The sequence below is a fragment of the Durotheca rogersii genome (genome assembly GCF_024521655.1).
Source record: "Durotheca rogersii strain YMJ 92031201 chromosome Unknown GGS23scaffold_39, whole genome shotgun sequence".
Taxonomy (NCBI): domain Eukaryota; kingdom Fungi; phylum Ascomycota; class Sordariomycetes; order Xylariales; family Xylariaceae; genus Durotheca; species Durotheca rogersii.
In genome coordinates, this window is record NW_026251270.1 from 191,143 (window position 1) to 208,300 (window position 17,158).

General features: G+C 54.4%; 5 protein-coding genes across 5 annotated transcripts; 1 reads left to right on the forward strand and 4 right to left on the reverse strand.

Annotated features, from left to right (window-relative positions):
• GGS23DRAFT_600886 (carboxylic acid transport protein) lies at window positions 1-1,641 on the reverse strand (the record flags this gene model as incomplete). Its single annotated transcript, XM_051519136.1, has 3 exons — window positions 1-967; window positions 1,027-1,153; window positions 1,209-1,641. The coding sequence occupies 3 exons, from the start codon at window positions 1,639-1,641 to the stop codon at window positions 1-3; spliced, it is 1,527 nt and encodes a 508-aa protein (XP_051367701.1).
• A 2,336-nt stretch (window positions 1,642-3,977) lies between these two features.
• Window positions 3,978-4,586, reverse strand: GGS23DRAFT_587891 (uncharacterized protein; the record flags this gene model as incomplete). Its single annotated transcript, XM_051517517.1, has 1 exon — window positions 3,978-4,586. A coding segment is annotated over one exon (609 nt), but the record flags the coding sequence as incomplete, so codon positions are not given.
• A 114-nt stretch (window positions 4,587-4,700) lies between these two features.
• Window positions 4,701-7,601, reverse strand: GGS23DRAFT_587897 (NCS1 nucleoside transporter). Its single transcript, XM_051517518.1, has 4 exons — window positions 6,972-7,601; window positions 6,576-6,889; window positions 5,898-6,503; window positions 4,701-5,838 (listed from the first exon to the last, which is right to left on the reverse strand). The coding sequence occupies exons 1-4, from the start codon at window positions 7,087-7,089 to the stop codon at window positions 5,209-5,211; spliced, it is 1,668 nt and encodes a 555-aa protein (XP_051367703.1). The 5' UTR covers window positions 7,090-7,601; the 3' UTR covers window positions 4,701-5,208.
• Window positions 7,602-8,422: 821 nt separating this feature from the next.
• On the reverse strand, window positions 8,423-9,848 carry GGS23DRAFT_347906 (transaldolase). Its single transcript, XM_051513109.1, has 5 exons — window positions 9,619-9,848; window positions 9,508-9,551; window positions 9,194-9,449; window positions 8,901-9,132; window positions 8,423-8,831 (listed from the first exon to the last, which is right to left on the reverse strand). Exons 1-5 carry the CDS (start codon window positions 9,701-9,703, stop codon window positions 8,435-8,437), a joined length of 1,014 nt encoding a protein of 337 aa, XP_051367704.1. The 5' UTR covers window positions 9,704-9,848; the 3' UTR covers window positions 8,423-8,434.
• Window positions 9,849-11,285: 1,437 nt separating this feature from the next.
• On the forward strand, window positions 11,286-16,364 carry GGS23DRAFT_600889 (uncharacterized protein; the record flags this gene model as incomplete). Its single annotated transcript, XM_051519137.1, has 7 exons — window positions 11,286-11,811; window positions 11,871-12,148; window positions 12,236-13,313; window positions 13,375-14,741; window positions 14,811-16,011; window positions 16,114-16,241; window positions 16,350-16,364. The coding sequence occupies 7 exons, from the start codon at window positions 11,286-11,288 to the stop codon at window positions 16,362-16,364; spliced, it is 4,593 nt and encodes a 1,530-aa protein (XP_051367705.1).
• Between the last annotated feature and the right edge of the window lie 794 nt (window positions 16,365-17,158).

The window sequence follows — 17,158 nt, forward strand, 5'->3', positions numbered from 1 at the left end:
CTATACTTGCTCTTTTGTGACTTTCGAGTCGGCGAGCGATACGGTATCCACGGCCGCCTTCTCGACGTCGTCGGTTCGGATATTGGCGCCAGCAGGCCCAGCGTGTTCGAAGGACCGCCCACGGCGTTCCGGTCCCAAAGCAGTTGTGACCATGATGCCAACGGCGATGATAGCCGTGGCAATTCCCATGGTTGGACCATAGGCCTCGACAAGCTTTCCGCTCTTGCTGGTGACAAATCTGCTTTCGGCTATGGCGTTGACGATCTGGGCCGACGGCGAAGATATCATGTTTCCAATCTGGTAAGTGATCCCCGGAAAGCTCGATCGGTAGGCCGGCGGCGACAATTCGTTGAGGTGGATCGGTATAACACCCCAGGCGCCCTGGACGAAGAACTGGATCATGAAGCCCGAGGCGGAGAGGCCACTTTCCGTGTTGGGGAGAATCCAAGCCGGAATCATGCAGCAGCTAAGCAGAGCAGCACCCACTATGGCCCTGCGACGGCCGATGAACTGGGAAAGATATCCGATGATGGTACCGCCTACGCATGCCCCTGTCTTCATGAGGATGCTAGCACGGGTGGCGGCGTCGTTGGGGAGCTCCTTGGATGACAGCATGAATGTGGTATAGCTATCCTGGCTGGTATGCGAATAGTAGTTGAACCAGGTCATGAGGATGATGCAGTAGATACACATACGCCACTCCTGGGCAAGCATCGACTTCGTCTCCCTCCAGAAGTCGCCAGCGGAGATATGGTGGCCGGCTGCTTTAGCCTCCCTGAATTGTTTCGATTCCGGGAAGCAGCAACGTATGAGACCAGCAAGGATGGAGAGGCCGGCAGCGATCCAGAAGACAGTTTTCCATGTATCCGTCGCGCCGCCGACACCAAGATTCGCACACGCGGCGAAGACATAGCCGAGAGAGTAGCCCTGCTGTAGGATACCGCTCATCAGACCACGTGCGTCCGTCCTACGATGTGCTGGTTAGCAGAATGTACAAGGGCTCGTCGGGAGATCACGATCGCTTACGGGCAGTTCTCGAGCGCCATGGCCACCGCATTGCCGTAGACGCCGCCCATGAATAGACCAAATAACGATCGAACCGCCAGGAATTGTTCAAATGTAACGCTGAAGATGGTGGCAATCTGCAATAGGCCTTGCTCAAGTGTAAGTGATTGTACTCACCGGAGGGGGGGCCGACGATAACTTACCGAGGACAATCATGTTAGCAACCATGGGCCATTTTCGGCCGAATCGATCGCCGAGGAGCCCAAAGATGGCGGCACCAACAGACCGCAGGAGCAGTGTCAGAGTGATGGCCGTGGTGATGTCGGTCTTGGACCGATTGTAGTACCTCGACAGTTTGACGGTCTGGATAGAGAGGGCGTGGAAGTCGAAGGCGTCGGCGGTCCAGGCAAAGAGACCGACAAGAAAGTAGAGCCACTGCTTCCCACTCAGCTGCCTAAGAAGAGAGATGGGATTCTTGAACGGCTCGGGAGACTGCCACTCTGTGTGAGATTCGCCGAGCTCGTTCGTAACGAGGACCCTCTGCTTCCATCGAAAGAGATCACCCCACGATTGCTTCGCAGTCGCGAGAGTGCCCTTTACGATGGGGTCTGCGGGCTCGTTACCGTTGGCGGCCATGTTTGGCGTACAGCGTGACGCCGCTCGTCTCTCTGGAGATTCGTGACAATGGTCCTTGAGCTTTATGCTACCGCCAGGGGGATGCAATGGACATGATACTCCCAAGGTTCACTTCCTGGCGGGCGGCCGTCTCTTATACGCCCTCTCGAGGATGACCGGGAGGGCTCGGGAAAGGGTAGGGAAGGATCTTTCCACATACACGGGCATGTATAAGTTGGAGCGGCATTCACCCCTGGCGTGACCGTCGGATGACTCCTCTGGAGAGTGACAGAGGCGCCTGGAATTCCCTTTCATGTCCCCTTCAGTCTCATCATGCCATCGATCCTATCCACGCGATGCAACTCGACGGGCATAACCACGCTTGCCAAGGAGGTCGACGATGGTCTTATTGGGAAGCCAAGATCAGCCAAGCACACCACGACTAGGAAGTCCCCAAGCTTACGACGAAGGGCCGACTGTTCCCCGCCTGGGGGACTGATCGCGGGGGTTGGAGATTGGGGGAGAGGCCCCAGTTGGGAAAATCCGTCGTGTGTTGACCCTCAGTTGGTGGCGTTCGGAGATAGGCTCACGCTTGAGCATCCCTACCACCTCGGCCAGGGAGAGAAGGCATCGCGAACAGTAGCTTGCTATCTACTGTTATGTATAGGGGCGGGAACTCGGGCTTGCGTAACGTAGAAAAGGGGGGTGAGGCAGATAGCTAATCACAAGTCTGACAGCAGTCATCATCGCCTCCAAGTCTGGTCGGAACTGATCCCCATACCTACCCTGCCCTACCGGCTACCCCACCTCAGCCTGCAAATTTTCGTCGACGGCATACGACCTGGACGCTCGAGATCACGAGTGCACGTCGGCCCAGGGCCACGGATCCGCAAATAGTATAGACTCGTCAGAATGCCGGGTAATTATTACTTGCGATTGTTTCCCCCATCAGGGTGGTTAGCCAACGACCCCCCACGGTTGGGCTTCCAAGACTTCGTCCCGGGACTTCGGTGGAGCCGACAGTACTACGTAGCATTGCCCTTGTAGTATTCTTGGGGTTCTAGGGCCGCTTTTGTCATTCTCAGACACCAACTAGGCCAATACCACTCTAAAGCCCGCTGCTGTCCACCTTGGCCGCAAAGACCAAGCGATTCCGTCAAATCTTGTTTACGCCTCCCGAAAAAACCAAGCCAGTTAGCGTGCGGCTCACGAAGCTTCGGACACGAGGAAGAATTGATTGGCGCACCTATGCGGTTAGCACCTCGGCAACCTCTTATGCTAATGTCGGTTTCGCGACAACATTCGCACGAAAATAAGCCGCCGGCTCGAGGTCCCTTACTTCTTGCTGTAGTAAGTGTCGTAATCGCGGGCAGAGGTTGCTTGGAATCGCCACCCTTTGCGACAGATGCTTTTCGGAGCAGGAGACGAGAGAAGAAGACACGAGAGGAATGAAATGGAGGAGGATTGGAGAGGTATCTCTAAGTAGGTGCAGGTACCTCTATACTATTCGGCGAGGTGTACCTAGTTGCCACCATACACGCTTTAAGGAATCCAGCTTCCTACGAGGTGCTTGTATAAAGCAGACAGGTAACAATAGATACCTCTCTACCTTAGGTACCTAACTCCCGCGGTACCCGTAGGCCAGAACCTTCTATAGAATAGGTACCTGTACCTCCTCATAGTGGAATACAGGCAGGTACCCTCTAGGGACTTAGGGACCTACTCTTAGCAGTCTCTAGTTCCAGCTCTCGGGAGAATATATGGTGACATTGTCCACCAATAACCCGGGCTCATATTACCTAAGTGACAATAGTAGCAACCCACGATGCACACGTATTAGAGTCGGGATCCCTAGCCTAGGAAGACGCATGAGGTTTCCATTCTGAACGCCTTTCGGTCCAACTCGGACCCCGTCGTAAGGCGCCATGCACACGCTAGTACATATACTACGCGTCGTCGGCATGCGCCAGGAATAGGTAGAGGAAAAAAAAAAAAGAGAATTTATGTAGATAAGAGGTACCGGGTAGGTGGAGAGATGGGGCGAAATAGGTACGCATAGGTATGTTAGGTACTCACCGAGGCGAGGTTGATAGCCTAACCCAACAGATCTAGCCCAATTAGAACTATGAAGTCCGCGGCAGCGAACCGCTAAATTTTATTTTTTGGGCTGCTTCGCCGGGGGCAATCCTTTTTGTAGGCCCCCTCCTGCTGTACATATAGGCGCGAGCTAGACGTCCCTAGGTTAGGCACCTATGGTACCCACATTCCGTCTGCCTCTGACTAAGTTGTTACCAACTGACTCAACGCGTGTAACGAGGACTTAAGGCCTCCACACACACACACTCTCTCTCTGTTTCTTTTTTTTTTTTTTTTTCAACAGGGCCGATTGCCCGGTCTCTCACGATACTCGATGATGCCATCGTGGCCTGTGAATCTATTACGAGGTCACGAGGACCCGTGGGAGCAAGCCTCGAACGAATGCATACTATAGGCATACACTTCCGTCGGGCATTGGGTTGTGCCCAGAAAAGGCGTAGGTATAGGATCATCGCCGGGCATGTAGCCACATCCCTGACCCGGCTTCCGACGCCCAGAACCTCGGACGTGAACCATGACGCTGCTGCGCCGGCGACCGGACGACAGGCTAAGTTAGCTGCCGTCGCGGATGCCGCATGCAACGGACGGCCCAGCCAGCTTGGATGCCTCGATAGAGGAGGGACATTAGCGGCGCACTCCCACGCCACCGATGGCCCTCGAAGGGAGCGGCCGCTGGATTGTGTGGAGGACCTGACTGACGTGTTGGCAACCAGGTATTTTAAACTGCCGAATGGTACGGGCACCGCGCACAGGTGCCTTAAACATGAACAGCGGAGCGACGTCGCCAAAAAGACCCATCTCGAGGCTCGTGAAGCTCGAGGAGACCCCCACGACCTGGGTCTAGAGCTGATCCTACTAAGATTATGCATCTGTAAACGGCCGCGGCATTCCCACGCCTGATGGGGCCCCGGAGATCGGCAAGCACACCGGAGTTGCTGCTAAGCGGGGCGCCCACCAGTATGCCGGCGGGGGGGAGGGGGGGAGGATCTGCTGACGAGCAATGCTCCTAGATGTTCAGGGCGAAAGTGCCCAGGGGAAGCGAACGCGATATATCACGAGGCTATACCTACCATGCAAGGCCCGCACTCGGCCGGAATATTACATCCACCATTCTTGCAAACCTTCCTCTTGGTCCACGGCCCGGGGGTATTACCCGGACGCGACTTGGGGACGAACGTGCTGCTACGCTCTATCCGAGCGCACCTCATGCCGGATTCCCGTCAGTACAGACGTGGCTGGTAGCTGAGATGATACGTAGCATTGTTTCTAGAGGGGCGCAATTTACACAGCAGCTACCACATGGCCGTACACGTTTGTATCTGACGCATGGACACCGTCGGCTGTTACTTTAAGGGTTGTTGACCGGCCAGCTCCTGACTACGATGTTACAGCGGATGCAGATCGATCGCGATTCGGTCTGATTATGTAGGATCGATAAATCTGCCTACTGGCCGATGAGCAGACAGGTTTATTTGATCTGCCTATATTTAGTTATGGCTTCTTTTCGGCCCCACTCGTCCTAGGTGTATTGACCGTAGCACCCTTCACTTCGCCAACGTACTCCTCCCGCTCCCTAGCCTCGATGACGGCGCCGTTCAAATCCCAAGTCGCGCCTTGAAGTGTGGCCTTATCTGGCACAGCGATACTCAATCCCGCGTAGAGGATGGCCGAAGTCAGGAATCCGAACAGCCAGTTGAGTGTATAGAGATGGGTAATGCCGTCATTAATATGCACCGCATCAGGTCCGCTGATGCTGAGGCCGAGGCCAGGTAGAAGAGGCGCAACGGGGACGATGAAAGCGACAGCTGCACGCCAGTTGCAGCCACCGACATACCGATAGCGGCCATCAGGGTCGTAAAGACCGGGGACGTCGACGTTCCCCTTCTTCACGAGCCAGTAGTCCGACGCCATGATACCGGCCATTGGCCCGAGGAAGACGGCGTATCCGCCCATGAAGGCGAGGAGCGTGTGCGCGGAACTCAGTATCTTCCACGGTACTAGCACCCAGCCGCCGACGACGGCAGCGATCACACAGCCTCGCTTGATGTTGACCCAGCGAGGGAGGAGGACGGTCAAGTCGTTGGCTGCCGATATCGAATTGGCCGTGATGTTTGTGCCTACCTGTGTGGAGAACGTTGGCATGGTAATTTTAAAGAGATGCTTAGGTGGCATTCACGTACCTGAGCGATATACCAAGCGAGGGCAGCGAAGAAAGCAGCGCACCGCCCGCCGGCACCGTGATCAAGCCACATGGAGATGATGTCTAGGGGATTCCACATGTATTCGCCGCTGAACACTTTGCTTGCCGACGTGGTTACGATGCCCAGGATACCGCACATGGTGAAAATAAGGGGCATCGCGGGAAGTTGGACATACTGGCCCTTGGCCGACCTTGCGTAGCGCGTGAAGTCGGGTATGTTGACTGCTAACGTACTCCAGTTCCCCGTTACGCTTGACATGCAGGACAACCACAGCCAAGCATACTGCGGTCCGCTAACCGCGGCCCGTAGAGCGAATATATCGCCACCGCCCCCAGCCTTGTTGATACACCACCCCATGGTCGCGACGGCGGCAACAGGCGCCGCGACGAGCTTTACCCAAAAGAGCGGACGCAGCTTTGTAGGATGGATGAGGAGCAGCGGCAGTTGGATAATCCAGAAGAGGAAATACGAAATCATTCCTTGCGTCGTGATGCCGGCCGATTCGGGTAACCGATTCCGGATGCCACCGTATGACGGTGCCCAAGCGCGGAGCATGATGGTGACGCATTGCGCACCGTTGGCGCTCTAATACAAGGCCGACATTAACCGCCCGAACGGCCTCCGCAGGGACACACGTCGCTAAGGGACTCCAATTACCTGTATTCCGAGCCAAAACATCGCGAGAACAGCTCGACTGACGATGCAGAAATACCTAAGGTAGTAGCCGAAACTGCTGGTCGCGATTACGGCGAAGGGAACGTGGAGCTTCGCACCGATGGCGCCGTTAAGCACCAGTGCTACCGCGACGCAGAAGTTTCCGACGATCATGACCGGGATCGCTTCCCGCCAACTCAGGCCCACGGCGAGGATGGCAGAAGCCGTCTGCCACGTAGACAGGTTTATCGTGTCGGTGGCCCAGTAGGCCAGGATTGTCCAAATGCTCCATGTCTGGTCCTCTATAGGCGTCGGGTCTATCGGCGAAAACGTCCAGTTAGCATGCCGCGTGTCTCAGGGCAGGGCCATGCCGGTTCCGTCGGTGAAGACCTTGCTCACCCATATCACGATTTGTCCACACGTGGGCTGGGCCAAACGCGCCAGCCTGCTTGGGAAGCTCCCATGAGCGGAGCGAAGTAAGCCTCCGCCTGAGCTCGGCTGGGGAGAAGTGCCGCATAGTGGCAGACTCTTCTCTTTATCGTGGCTGCAAGTTGCGAGATACCCTTCCTAGGACGAAGCACGCAAAATGCAATGCCGGCGAGTCGCAGGCCATGCCAGGCCGTGTCGGATCAGCCTCCATGATATAAAGGGGCATAGGTAATCGTAGCCGATAACAAGAACGCGAGAGACGTAGGGGTCGTGAGATAAGGAGGCTTGGATGACTGCCAAAGCACCCAGTCTCTTGCGGGCGGGCCGGTGAGAAACCCAATGGGAAGGGAATGTCTTATCTGCCCACGCGGACTCACGCAAGCCCAGACCGCGGTGATGATGGACATTGCTGCGTGGCTAGGCTAGCTCCGGCGCCACAGCTTGGATGTCTCTCGACCTGGTGAACGGAAGAGGGCGAATAAATTTCCCAGCAGAACCGTACATTGGAACGATTTGCCCGTGGTGTTGCCTGATCTACGTGCTATGGAGGGATTGTTCTGGAAGCCCGACGATACGCCGACCTACGCTGAGATGGCATGGAAGATCGGGTGATAGATTTACTATGCCTAGATCAGCTGCCATTGGGACCCTGCGATTCTACGAACCTGTTACCCGGACACGCATAGGTAATTACTAGGTACCTAAGTACCTAAGTAGATAAGCACCTGGAGTAGCAGGTCCCTAACGAGGAATAGGTACCTACCTCTTAACTCCTTCCGATGCACTCGGTAAATTCCGCGACTACGGCATTTCTCCTTTCCTGAATGTTTTGTTTTCTATTCTTCTTCCACTTTTTTCCTTCCCCTTTGTTAACAGGTATTCTCTTGCCGCTTCGTTCTCGACTTTTCTCTACCCACGAGCCGCATCCGCTACTGTCATCCATCTCTACATGCATGCAACGCTTCACTCCCTGGTGTAAAGCGGGTCGATCTCGTGTCTCTCGGTGAGAATATCCGCGCGCATGTATCATCGTCCTATCTCAGTCAACATGGATGGTTTGGCTGGGTTGGCTGGCTGGGCTGGCTGGCCCAGCGTGGCGTCTGTAGGTATGTTCAAAAATCGATAAAATTGACGATAACAACATATACCTAATACCTTTCCATGACAGCAAGGGTCCCCCCTTACCCCTCGCCTCCCCCACTCTTCCCCAGGCGAGACTCGCTCCAAGAGGACGGGGTAAAGTCGGCGATACTATCCCTATAGTGACCCCATGGCGAGGTGATGGCGCGTGCAGTTATCGACCGGGGCCACCTCCCACAGGGGAGAACCATCACGTCGCTGCCGCTACCACTACTACCACCACTACCACATGCAGTAGGTATATACATATAATGCGACATCAGATTTGACGATTCCGGGTTCCGTCGTTGTGATCATCCCCGCCGAGCTAAACCCTCCAGGGCGTCCTGCTTGTTGCAGAATATGTTAATCGCCTGGATGATCTTGCCTTCGGCTTTGCCCTCCCAACTCCGGGTAAAGGCCAGGCGCCAAGCGCTCTCGTCCTCCACTACGCTGCTGTAATCGCGTACCGCTTCTCCCTCTTGGCCTTCGAACACGCTCCCGATCTCTCCTCCCCAGGGGTCCGCCGCCGTTTCGGCTAGTTCAGTCAGCAAGTGAGGAGCGATGGTGATGTGGTGAGCGCCCGCCAGCTTCATGACCTCCTGGATGGAGGTCAAGCTAGCAGGCAAGACCTGCGTCTTGCTCCCGATCTTCTCGTAGTATCGCTGAGCAGAACCGCAGAACCCGAATGCCTTATTCTCGTCGACGTAACTGGACGCACGCACTGGTCAACGGCTAGCCCTCGCCTGTCGTCCCTCCTCCGCTCCCGACGCAACATACCTCTTGTCAAAATGCACGCGCAACTCGTTGATGTAAGGCGCGATATAAGTGCAACCTACGTGAGCGGCGAGAGCGGCCTGCTCGAGGCAAAACATGGTTGTTGCGAGCGTCGCAATCCCCTGCTTCTCTAGGTCACGGCACGCCTGCATGCCCTCCCAGGTCGATGGCACCTTGATGCACACTCTTCCGGTGTCGTAGGTCGGGTCAAGCTCTGCGAATATCGCCACGATACCTAGAGACGGCGGAAGTTAGCGATCCGCGACCCAGGATTGGCTTGCCGGGGATGCCTTTACGTTTGCCATTCTCCACCGTCTTGCGCTTGTCGTAAGCATACTTGGGGTTGGTCTGGATATGGGAGTAGCCCTTGAGATAGGGAACTATCCTGAGAGCCAGCTTCACCATCATTACCTCCACCGCCAACTCGGCTGTGTTGACATCCGGATATACGCTTTCTTTCGCCGACGCAAAGCTAATGGCGTCCTGGATCAACTGGGCATGGATCGGACGCCCGTCCCCATCGAGGCGGACAAGTTCGCCGTACGCGATAGCCTCTCTCGGCCTTTAGCTCCTGAGCAGCTGCTGGAATCGATGCTGAAGACTAGCTCACCTGATTTGATGTGCAATCCACGAACGGGCCGAGCTTCGTAGGCACTGTGCTGGTGAGATTCGCACGCCTTGCCACACGATGGTGCCGTGGCGGTAGACAACAGCTGCTTACCATCGACGTCAAACGTATCGCAGTCCACCGCGCTGCGCGATCGCAGCACGTCCAACAGACTCGTTTGCTGTGCGTCGGTCCCCATTTCGTATGATGTCGCTGCCGAACGGTTTGTGAAAGGTATCCCTTAGATGTGTGGGCCGGAGAAGTTTTGGATGCTAGACATGCCCGATCAGTCCCACGCAACCTCCCCCACCTCATCCGAGATCGCTGCCTGTGATATAAGCGGTAGGAGCCAATACCCGGGGGAACACCGGATGGCTCTCGGGGTGGATCCATACGAGCATCGTGCCAGACGGCGGGGGATCATCGTGTCCACCCCTCGTCAGAATCGCCATGCCATTATTAGTCGCTGCCATTTCCACGACCAGTGGGGTCATACACCGCTCGCGGCCCGTCCTGGGCGCAATATTATGACTAGAGCATGTGTGTCTGCTTGGAGAAATGCCTGGTGCCAAGGCGCTGTTTGACTATAAACCTCCCCAAACTCTTTCCCAAATACTGTGTTCATCGGAATCCTACTATAGCCTCCGGGCCTGAATCTCGGTTTTGAGAGTATTATCACTACCCCAGCCGCTTTTCTTTTTTCCACCACCCCACAATGGTCCCGCAGTCCCATAGCCCAGAGATCTACTATATTGAGGCCTTCCCGAATATGCAAGTTCCGGCTTAACCCAAAGCATAGCAATCGGTTGGACGCTTAATCGCTCGCAACAGGCATCTTTCTTCAGACATATTAACAGACACGACTTGTGTTGTCGATATCTATCCTAGCTAAATGTGTGGTTGGGAGAGAGCGATATTAGCCCGGACTAACTGCAATAGGAAATGTTGGCACTATAACGAATCGTCTCGATGGAATGTGGTTAAGTCGGCCTAGCCGTTCCGCCGTACAGCGACATGCCATACAATGGCATTCAACTGAGGTAACAGCCGAATAGTTAGGGAGGTATCGCTAGGACGTACAACCGTCCCTCTAGTCTCTACCGGTACGGTGGGTTTTGCAGTTTACGGTCATTTCTAGACACTTTATTGTTACCGTTGTCAGAGTCATGAGCGAAGTGTGGTTGGCTGTATTATACCAAACCGTACCTGTGGTAGCGATGAAGCGCATTCCGGCCTCTCATAACACCGAGAGCATTGCTCACGAAGGCTCTCCCAGGGCTTTCTGCGCACGGGGAATCCGAAAACGGCTTGTTTGTGACTGAAAGACGTTTTGCACGCGGGCGAGATGAATACAGCTAGTCCAGTTCCCCGTTCTTTGTCTTTCTGTCTGCAAGGAATTGTTTCAAAACTGATAAGCGAGTGGAATGGCATGCTTCCGTCTCTGGTTATACCATTCATCTCCCTTCTAACTTGAACAGCAGAAACTATTTCCGGGATCGTGCGGCAGCTGAATGGGCTAATTTGTCACCATCCTCTTCTCGTATAAGCTAGCTCTATTCTTTGTTCCTGGTATGCCTAAACGGAAACCATTTCTTTCTCCTGACAACCCTCATCGGATACATCTTTAGACACGATATTTTTTTTTCTCGATCGGTGGCCGGGGCCCTCAATTCCACATTCAACACTGTCCTCGCAACCTCGTAGCCGGCAAGCTTCTCATGTGGTTAGAGGAACATCTATACTCTCTCTGCGCCTTAGAATAGGCTATGCACACCGTTGCCATGCCTAGAACCGGGCGAAGCGGGAATTCGCAGGCTGTTAGGCCTGCCAGCCGGATCGGTCAGCAACAGACCACAAACTTCATAGAAAAGAAGCCTTTCGAGCTCCGAGCAAACCCATTCATCGACAAGGACCACCCAGACTTCTTGCGGATGGAGGAATACTTCTCGAAGTTACTTGGATGTAGAACGATCCAAGAAATCCTCGAGAATACCTTTGATGATTACGAGATCGCGCTTTTTGAACCAACCCACACCTCCTCGGTCTTAGCTGAACAGCAAAGGAACCACTCCATCCGTTATCAAAACCTCTTAGAAACACGTTTCCACGGCCACCCCCAATCGCTTCAACTCAAAATGGCCTTTCTTTATTTTGGGCTGCCCATTGCCCCGATGAATATCGGCAGGTCCCAGGGATACCAACCGACTGACCTTGATTTTGAGATGGAGAAGCCGATGGTTGACGACGACCCTCTGGAATTTCTTCAGGATTACGCCGAGAGATCTTACGGGAATCCCCAGCAGCGCGGTAAGGAAACTGAGAGACACAAGCCTCTAGGTAATATGCATCTAACGCCGGTCGTACAGTCCGCACCACGGATTTTCCCGGGGGTCCATCAACGCAGAATCTTCCGTTAGGTCTCCGCGGTGGTGCTCTCCTTTTTGAGGACCCCGACCAGAATAAGGATGGTGGAAACACAGATACCTCACCGGTAGCACCTATTCGGATTTACGGGTTCCAGGGGTCACTCCTCACGAATAACCAATATGACGATTTTGTAGGCGCGGTAAGACGCCTCTTGGGAGTAAAGTACAGCTACAACTTCAACATATGCGTCGAGGTTTGGGATGCAACCATCCCAAGCGTAAGTTTTCTGGATCAAGTAACTGGCACAGTCTATTCTGGCTTGACGGAACCCCCCCCAGACGACGCTCTTTTCTCGACGGTCCAGAAGTGGCTAAACACTGGGGAAGGGTATCGGTACTGCTATTTCATACACTTCGATCAGGAGGAGCACCCCGGCTCCTACCAGCCGTCCTACTGGTTTGACGAGAACGTTGTTCGCTTGTTGGATGATGACCGTCAGGATACAGCATACATGAACATCCCGCGGGCACTCCAGTCGACGAACGCGTCAATCCGATATCATCCCGAATACCGACATGCTATAAGGGTGCTTTACCCGAAGGATTCCCATAAATATCTTCGGTTTGGGACGGATTCAGGAAGTCTCACATACGGATCGTTAGACCCCCCACCCGATGTCTGGGGAGGGCTTTGGAGAGGACAGGCCGGAAAAAGTGAAATCCCACTTCTTAACTTCAAGTCGATCACCATCCCCGAAGACTACGCGGCAATTTGCGTTCCCGGTTTCCATTCCTACGAAGATAACTTTTCGACTTTGGACGAGACCTCGAGCCAACACCCAATGGTCATCCATAAAGAGGACCTGATCGTTAACGGCACAGAAAAGGACCGCCAGAGTTTTTCGAAGGTGCTCGAGGCAGTATCGGAGACTAATCGATTCGCTGTAAGTTCTGATGAGATGCTCGGCATCGACATATGGATCCCAGGCGAGGACTTCCTGAACGTGCGGGTTAAGCCAGGCCGCGTTCTTACCGCCGGTGGCAAGATTGGCCTCTCAACGCTGTCAGATTGGAGGTTTATCATGCGAGCATTTCAGGCCCCGCGTATTCATTCTGGGTATAAGAATGTCAGCATCATAGCTCGCCCGGTATTTGATTCCTATCGAATACGGAGCAGGCAACCTGGGACACAACCAGTCCAAATTGACCTCGACAACATCACATTGGCGGATTTCAGGGCTGCGGTCAAGCAGGATCTGTTTCCCGACTACCAGACTGAAGGTGATAACCAAGTCCTTCAACTGACCCAGTCAACCTGGGGGCAAAATAAGATGAACTTTGTCATCTTCCCGAAGACGGACGAAAATGGCTGGAAATGGATTGCGAGGAATGTTACAGAACCGGACCTGGTAGTATCTCTTCAGAATTGGGACGAGTCCTGGGGTGAGTATTCAACCTACTAAACCTCTCGCGAAGCTCAGATTAAACTAATTCCACTCGAAAGACCTTGACCAGAACGTGATATGGGGCCCGCGATACGACCGTACCGACATAACGCCACTATCATCTCACTGGGAGGCGGCGTTCAAGCCGGAGCCGTACAGCGAGCCGATGAACCAGCTTTTCAGAAACTCGGACAATAACCGGACTGGCGCCGAAAGAGCCCAGAGGCTACGTGAGAGGCTCTTCTGGGACGTTCCGGGGATCTTTACCAATCCCACCAAACCTGCGATTCCGATCCAAGCTCCTCCAGTCGAAACTATCATCAAGACCGGACCTAGCATTCCGGGGTTCACCATCGCTATGCGGACTCCCGGTGAGGTTGCCCGACTAGAACGAGAGGTCCACATGCTACGCGGACAGCTCCTTGACAGGATTAGAGAGTGCCCCTATCTAGATTGCGGCCGGTATTTTCCGTTTAGTGACGGCGAAGGTCTTGCTAGACATTTGCGAGAAGACCATACCACCCTGACCTGTTTTCTCTGTCCTAGGCTGGATTATGCTCTCCCCCTGTTCAACGACCACAGCATTAGACAGCACTTTCTGGAAGCGCATTACGATGATTTAAGAGAGCTCTTCAGTGTTCCTAACACACAAAAGGGAAAGTCGCTAGGAACTCTGACAAGAACGAACTTCTGCCATGTCTGTGGGCGAGATCAGCTAAAGCTGAACAATTCCAAGGATCAGAAACACCATGACCGTGTGTGCTTGGAAGCTTCGGAGAGAGGCGCCGCATCCGGGTCGACTACATGGTGTCAGCACTGCGGACGGGCATTGCTACATCCGTATGTCGCTTGCGAATGTGGCCTGGTGAACGAGGACTTTTTCGATCCCGGTCGCTTCTGCGCCTCCTGCGGCTTGGAGTACGACCCTACCATGAACCGGGCATATCGCGAGATACACGCCGGGCGTTGCCGACGACCGGGCGGGCCCCCTTTCAACTGCTGCCCGAACTGCGGCGTATTTCTCGGCGACAAGAAGTATGGTGAGAAGGCGTGGCATATCAAATCGTGTCTCGACGCGTCGTCGGGTCCTCCAGCGGCCGCCGAGGGGAAGCCGGGGGACCAGGACTCTAAACCTCAGGAGAAGTATGAAACAGGGGAGGAGCTACCGCAAGACAGCGGCGCCGAGAAGTCGGATTACTCGATGGCTAAGGGCGACGAGAAGGCTGGGTTGGATCACGCAGACGAAGACGTACTGCTATGGGTGGAAGCATCTCCCCTTAGCCCGCCGCCCGCGCGCCGCGAGAGATCTCCCGACTGGAATGAGAAACTCGGTGTGGAGGACCCAGCACACGAATTCTTGCCAGTTCCAGACGCGAAATGCTCTCGATGCTTCAGAGAGGCGGGCGTGAACGCGGCGGAAATTAAGGTAAGTTCATTAGCTACCACCACCACCACAGTCGAGTCCTTCCGAGCTGACAATATGCAATCTCTTTAGCTACACATGAGTCCCCGAGGTTCCTGCAAAATCCGTCGGGGCTACGGTACCGCCCAGATGTCCGAGATGCCCAACCGCAGTGGGTGGATCTTGCCCGGGGGAGAATTCGACTTCGCCCGTGCTTACTTCGAGTTCGTCGCCCGGTATCCGGCCTACCGGCATACCATGTTTCCCGTGCGTCCTAGCAGCGTGAAGAGGGTCTGGGAAGGGCCGTATAATGCGAAAGCGGCGGTCGGCTCGATTGAGGACGACCCGAATAACGACGATCCCACCGGCTTGCACGCCCTGTCCCGGAGTCGCGCACTCCCATGGCCACCATATGAGGGCACGGAAATCCCGCTTCACGATGACCCAATGCCAGACACCGAAAAGTGGCAGGACACCTCGAGGTTGGGGGGTGACGAATGGTTTGATCGATACAAGGACGACTTTGAATACGAAGATAGCCTTGATGACGAGGGTGGCCATGATGACGAGGGTGGCCATGATGACGAGGGTGGCCATGATGGCGAGGGAGGCGACGATGAAGAGGGCAGCGATGATGGCGAGACCGGCGATGGTGACGAGGACAGTAGCTACGAAGGCGTGGAGGACGATAGTCTCAGGGACGAAGACTACCGTGATATCTTCTGGGAGGAATCGGAGTTCGACGATGATGATGATGATGATCCGAATGTGCCGGAGAAACGGCGGAAAACCCGGAGGAAGCCACCGCAGAAACGCAAGCGCGGCTCCAACCTTGACCGCTCGTTCCCAGCGCCGGGTAGCCTGGACTCGGACGACGAGGTGGAGGAGGAGTACTCGGAAACAGGCGCCGCCCCAGACCCGCTTGACAACCTGCGGCCCGACGCGCCACGGTCGCCCAAGAAGCGCCAAAGGAAGAGGCGGAGGAGGGCTGGTGGGAGGGCTGGTTCTACCCCGAAGACGGGGACTAGACAAGCTCCTGGGCCGTCGTCCGCCGGGCCGAACCAACCGGCTCGACAAATGGACCCCGTCCACGCGGATCTCGTGAGGAGAGTGATAGAGTTCGGTAAGGTGTTCGGCGAACGCTCCCCGGCCTCTCTGCCTCCGCGTAAAAATCAAGAGACTGCTACGGACGCCAGGGCGCCGACGACCTTGGAGGCCCCCGCGGACGCGGGTGCCGTTCAGACCCAGGATTCTGGAACTCCTCGGCAGCCGGGCACTCCTCTTCGGGGTAGAGGTAGGGGCAGGGGCAGGGGTGGGGGTAGGGGTAGGGCGAGGGGGGGTAGAAGGTCATGAAGGCTGGGCATCCTGTTTGTTAGCAACTGGATACCTAAATCAGCCGAGCTGTCGATGTTGATATTCAAAGAAGCGTTTGGAGAAGAGTTGGAGGCGAAGCGTCCATTTGAGCTTCCCGTTCGCGTTTCTTTTGTCCGCGCGCACCTAGCATACAAGCTGATCTATACATTTGTAAGCTTGCTAGGTATTGTCGGGTTCGTCCGAGGTGAAGGTTATATTAGTAGCCCGTCGTTTCCTGCTTAGCTTCGTGACTGTTCCTTACCGTGTCTAACGGTATAGGTCACTGACGCCTGAGTGTCGTTTCTGGGCCTGGTTCTGTTGCTTTGCCCTCGCTTGCTAAGAGATTCAACATCCTAATGTAGTAGTTCAAGAGGGAACCATCGCAACCTGCCCATGCCGATCCTATTTAATATCCTATATTTAGGTGATTTGACTCGAATTTGCTCGTCCGATAATAAATTGATGTTTACGTGGGGGACTCTTCTAGCACCCGCCGCAAGTTATAATCACATTGGCGCATGAAGTTATTGGGGTAGCTGAGCAAAGAAGGAGAGAAATTGTCAGTCTCTTGAGGGTCTTGAGGAAGGTGGAATATTCAGGCTTTATAGAGCAGGGCAACGAAACGGGCGAGAGAGGGGAGAGGCCGCAACAGAGTATAATTCTTGTCATACGGAGATGGAACCCTGCGCTAATAAATCAGGCTATAAAGGTTAGGAGGATAATATCGGGTATTAAGGCCGTTACCTCGGCGACCTATTAAGGAAAGTCCTAGATAAGCTTCGGATAGCTACGGTATTAAGGTACTAAGGTATAAAGGTACAGAGGTACTTCCGGGTTATATTAAGACGAGAAAGGAACGTAGAACTTAGAAGAAGATAAGGACCTAAGAGACCCCCTATAGAATTATTAGTTAAATTAAACCTATTCTAAGTATATCCCTTTATTATAAATAATTTTATATTACTTTTACCCTTATAACTTTACTATAAGTTAATAATAAGAAAAGCCTAAGCCGGCGTTATACGTTAAAGCCGCTACCCCGGTACCATTACTACCGGATTAACCTCGATCCTTTACTAAAGGACTAG

Coding starts and splice junctions, on each gene's coding strand:
- GGS23DRAFT_347906 (XM_051513109.1), bottom strand. CDS start 9,703: ATGGGGACCGACGCACAGCAAACGAGTCTGTTGGACGTGCTGCGATCG. Junction 9,552..9,618: donor CGATACGTTTGACGTCGATG/GTAAGCAGCTGT, acceptor TCACCAGCACAG/TGCCTACGAAGCTCGGCCCG. Junction 9,133..9,193: donor GACGGTGGAGAATGGCAAAC/GTAAAGGCATCC, acceptor CGCCGTCTCTAG/GTATCGTGGCGATATTCGCA.
- GGS23DRAFT_587897 (XM_051517518.1), bottom strand. CDS start 7,089: ATGCGGCACTTCTCCCCAGCCGAGCTCAGGCGGAGGCTTACTTCGCTC. Junction 6,890..6,971: donor GTGGACAAATCGTGATATGG/GTGAGCAAGGTC, acceptor TTTCGCCGATAG/ACCCGACGCCTATAGAGGAC. Junction 5,839..5,897: donor TCGCTTGGTATATCGCTCAG/GTACGTGAATGC, acceptor TTCTCCACACAG/GTAGGCACAAACATCACGGC.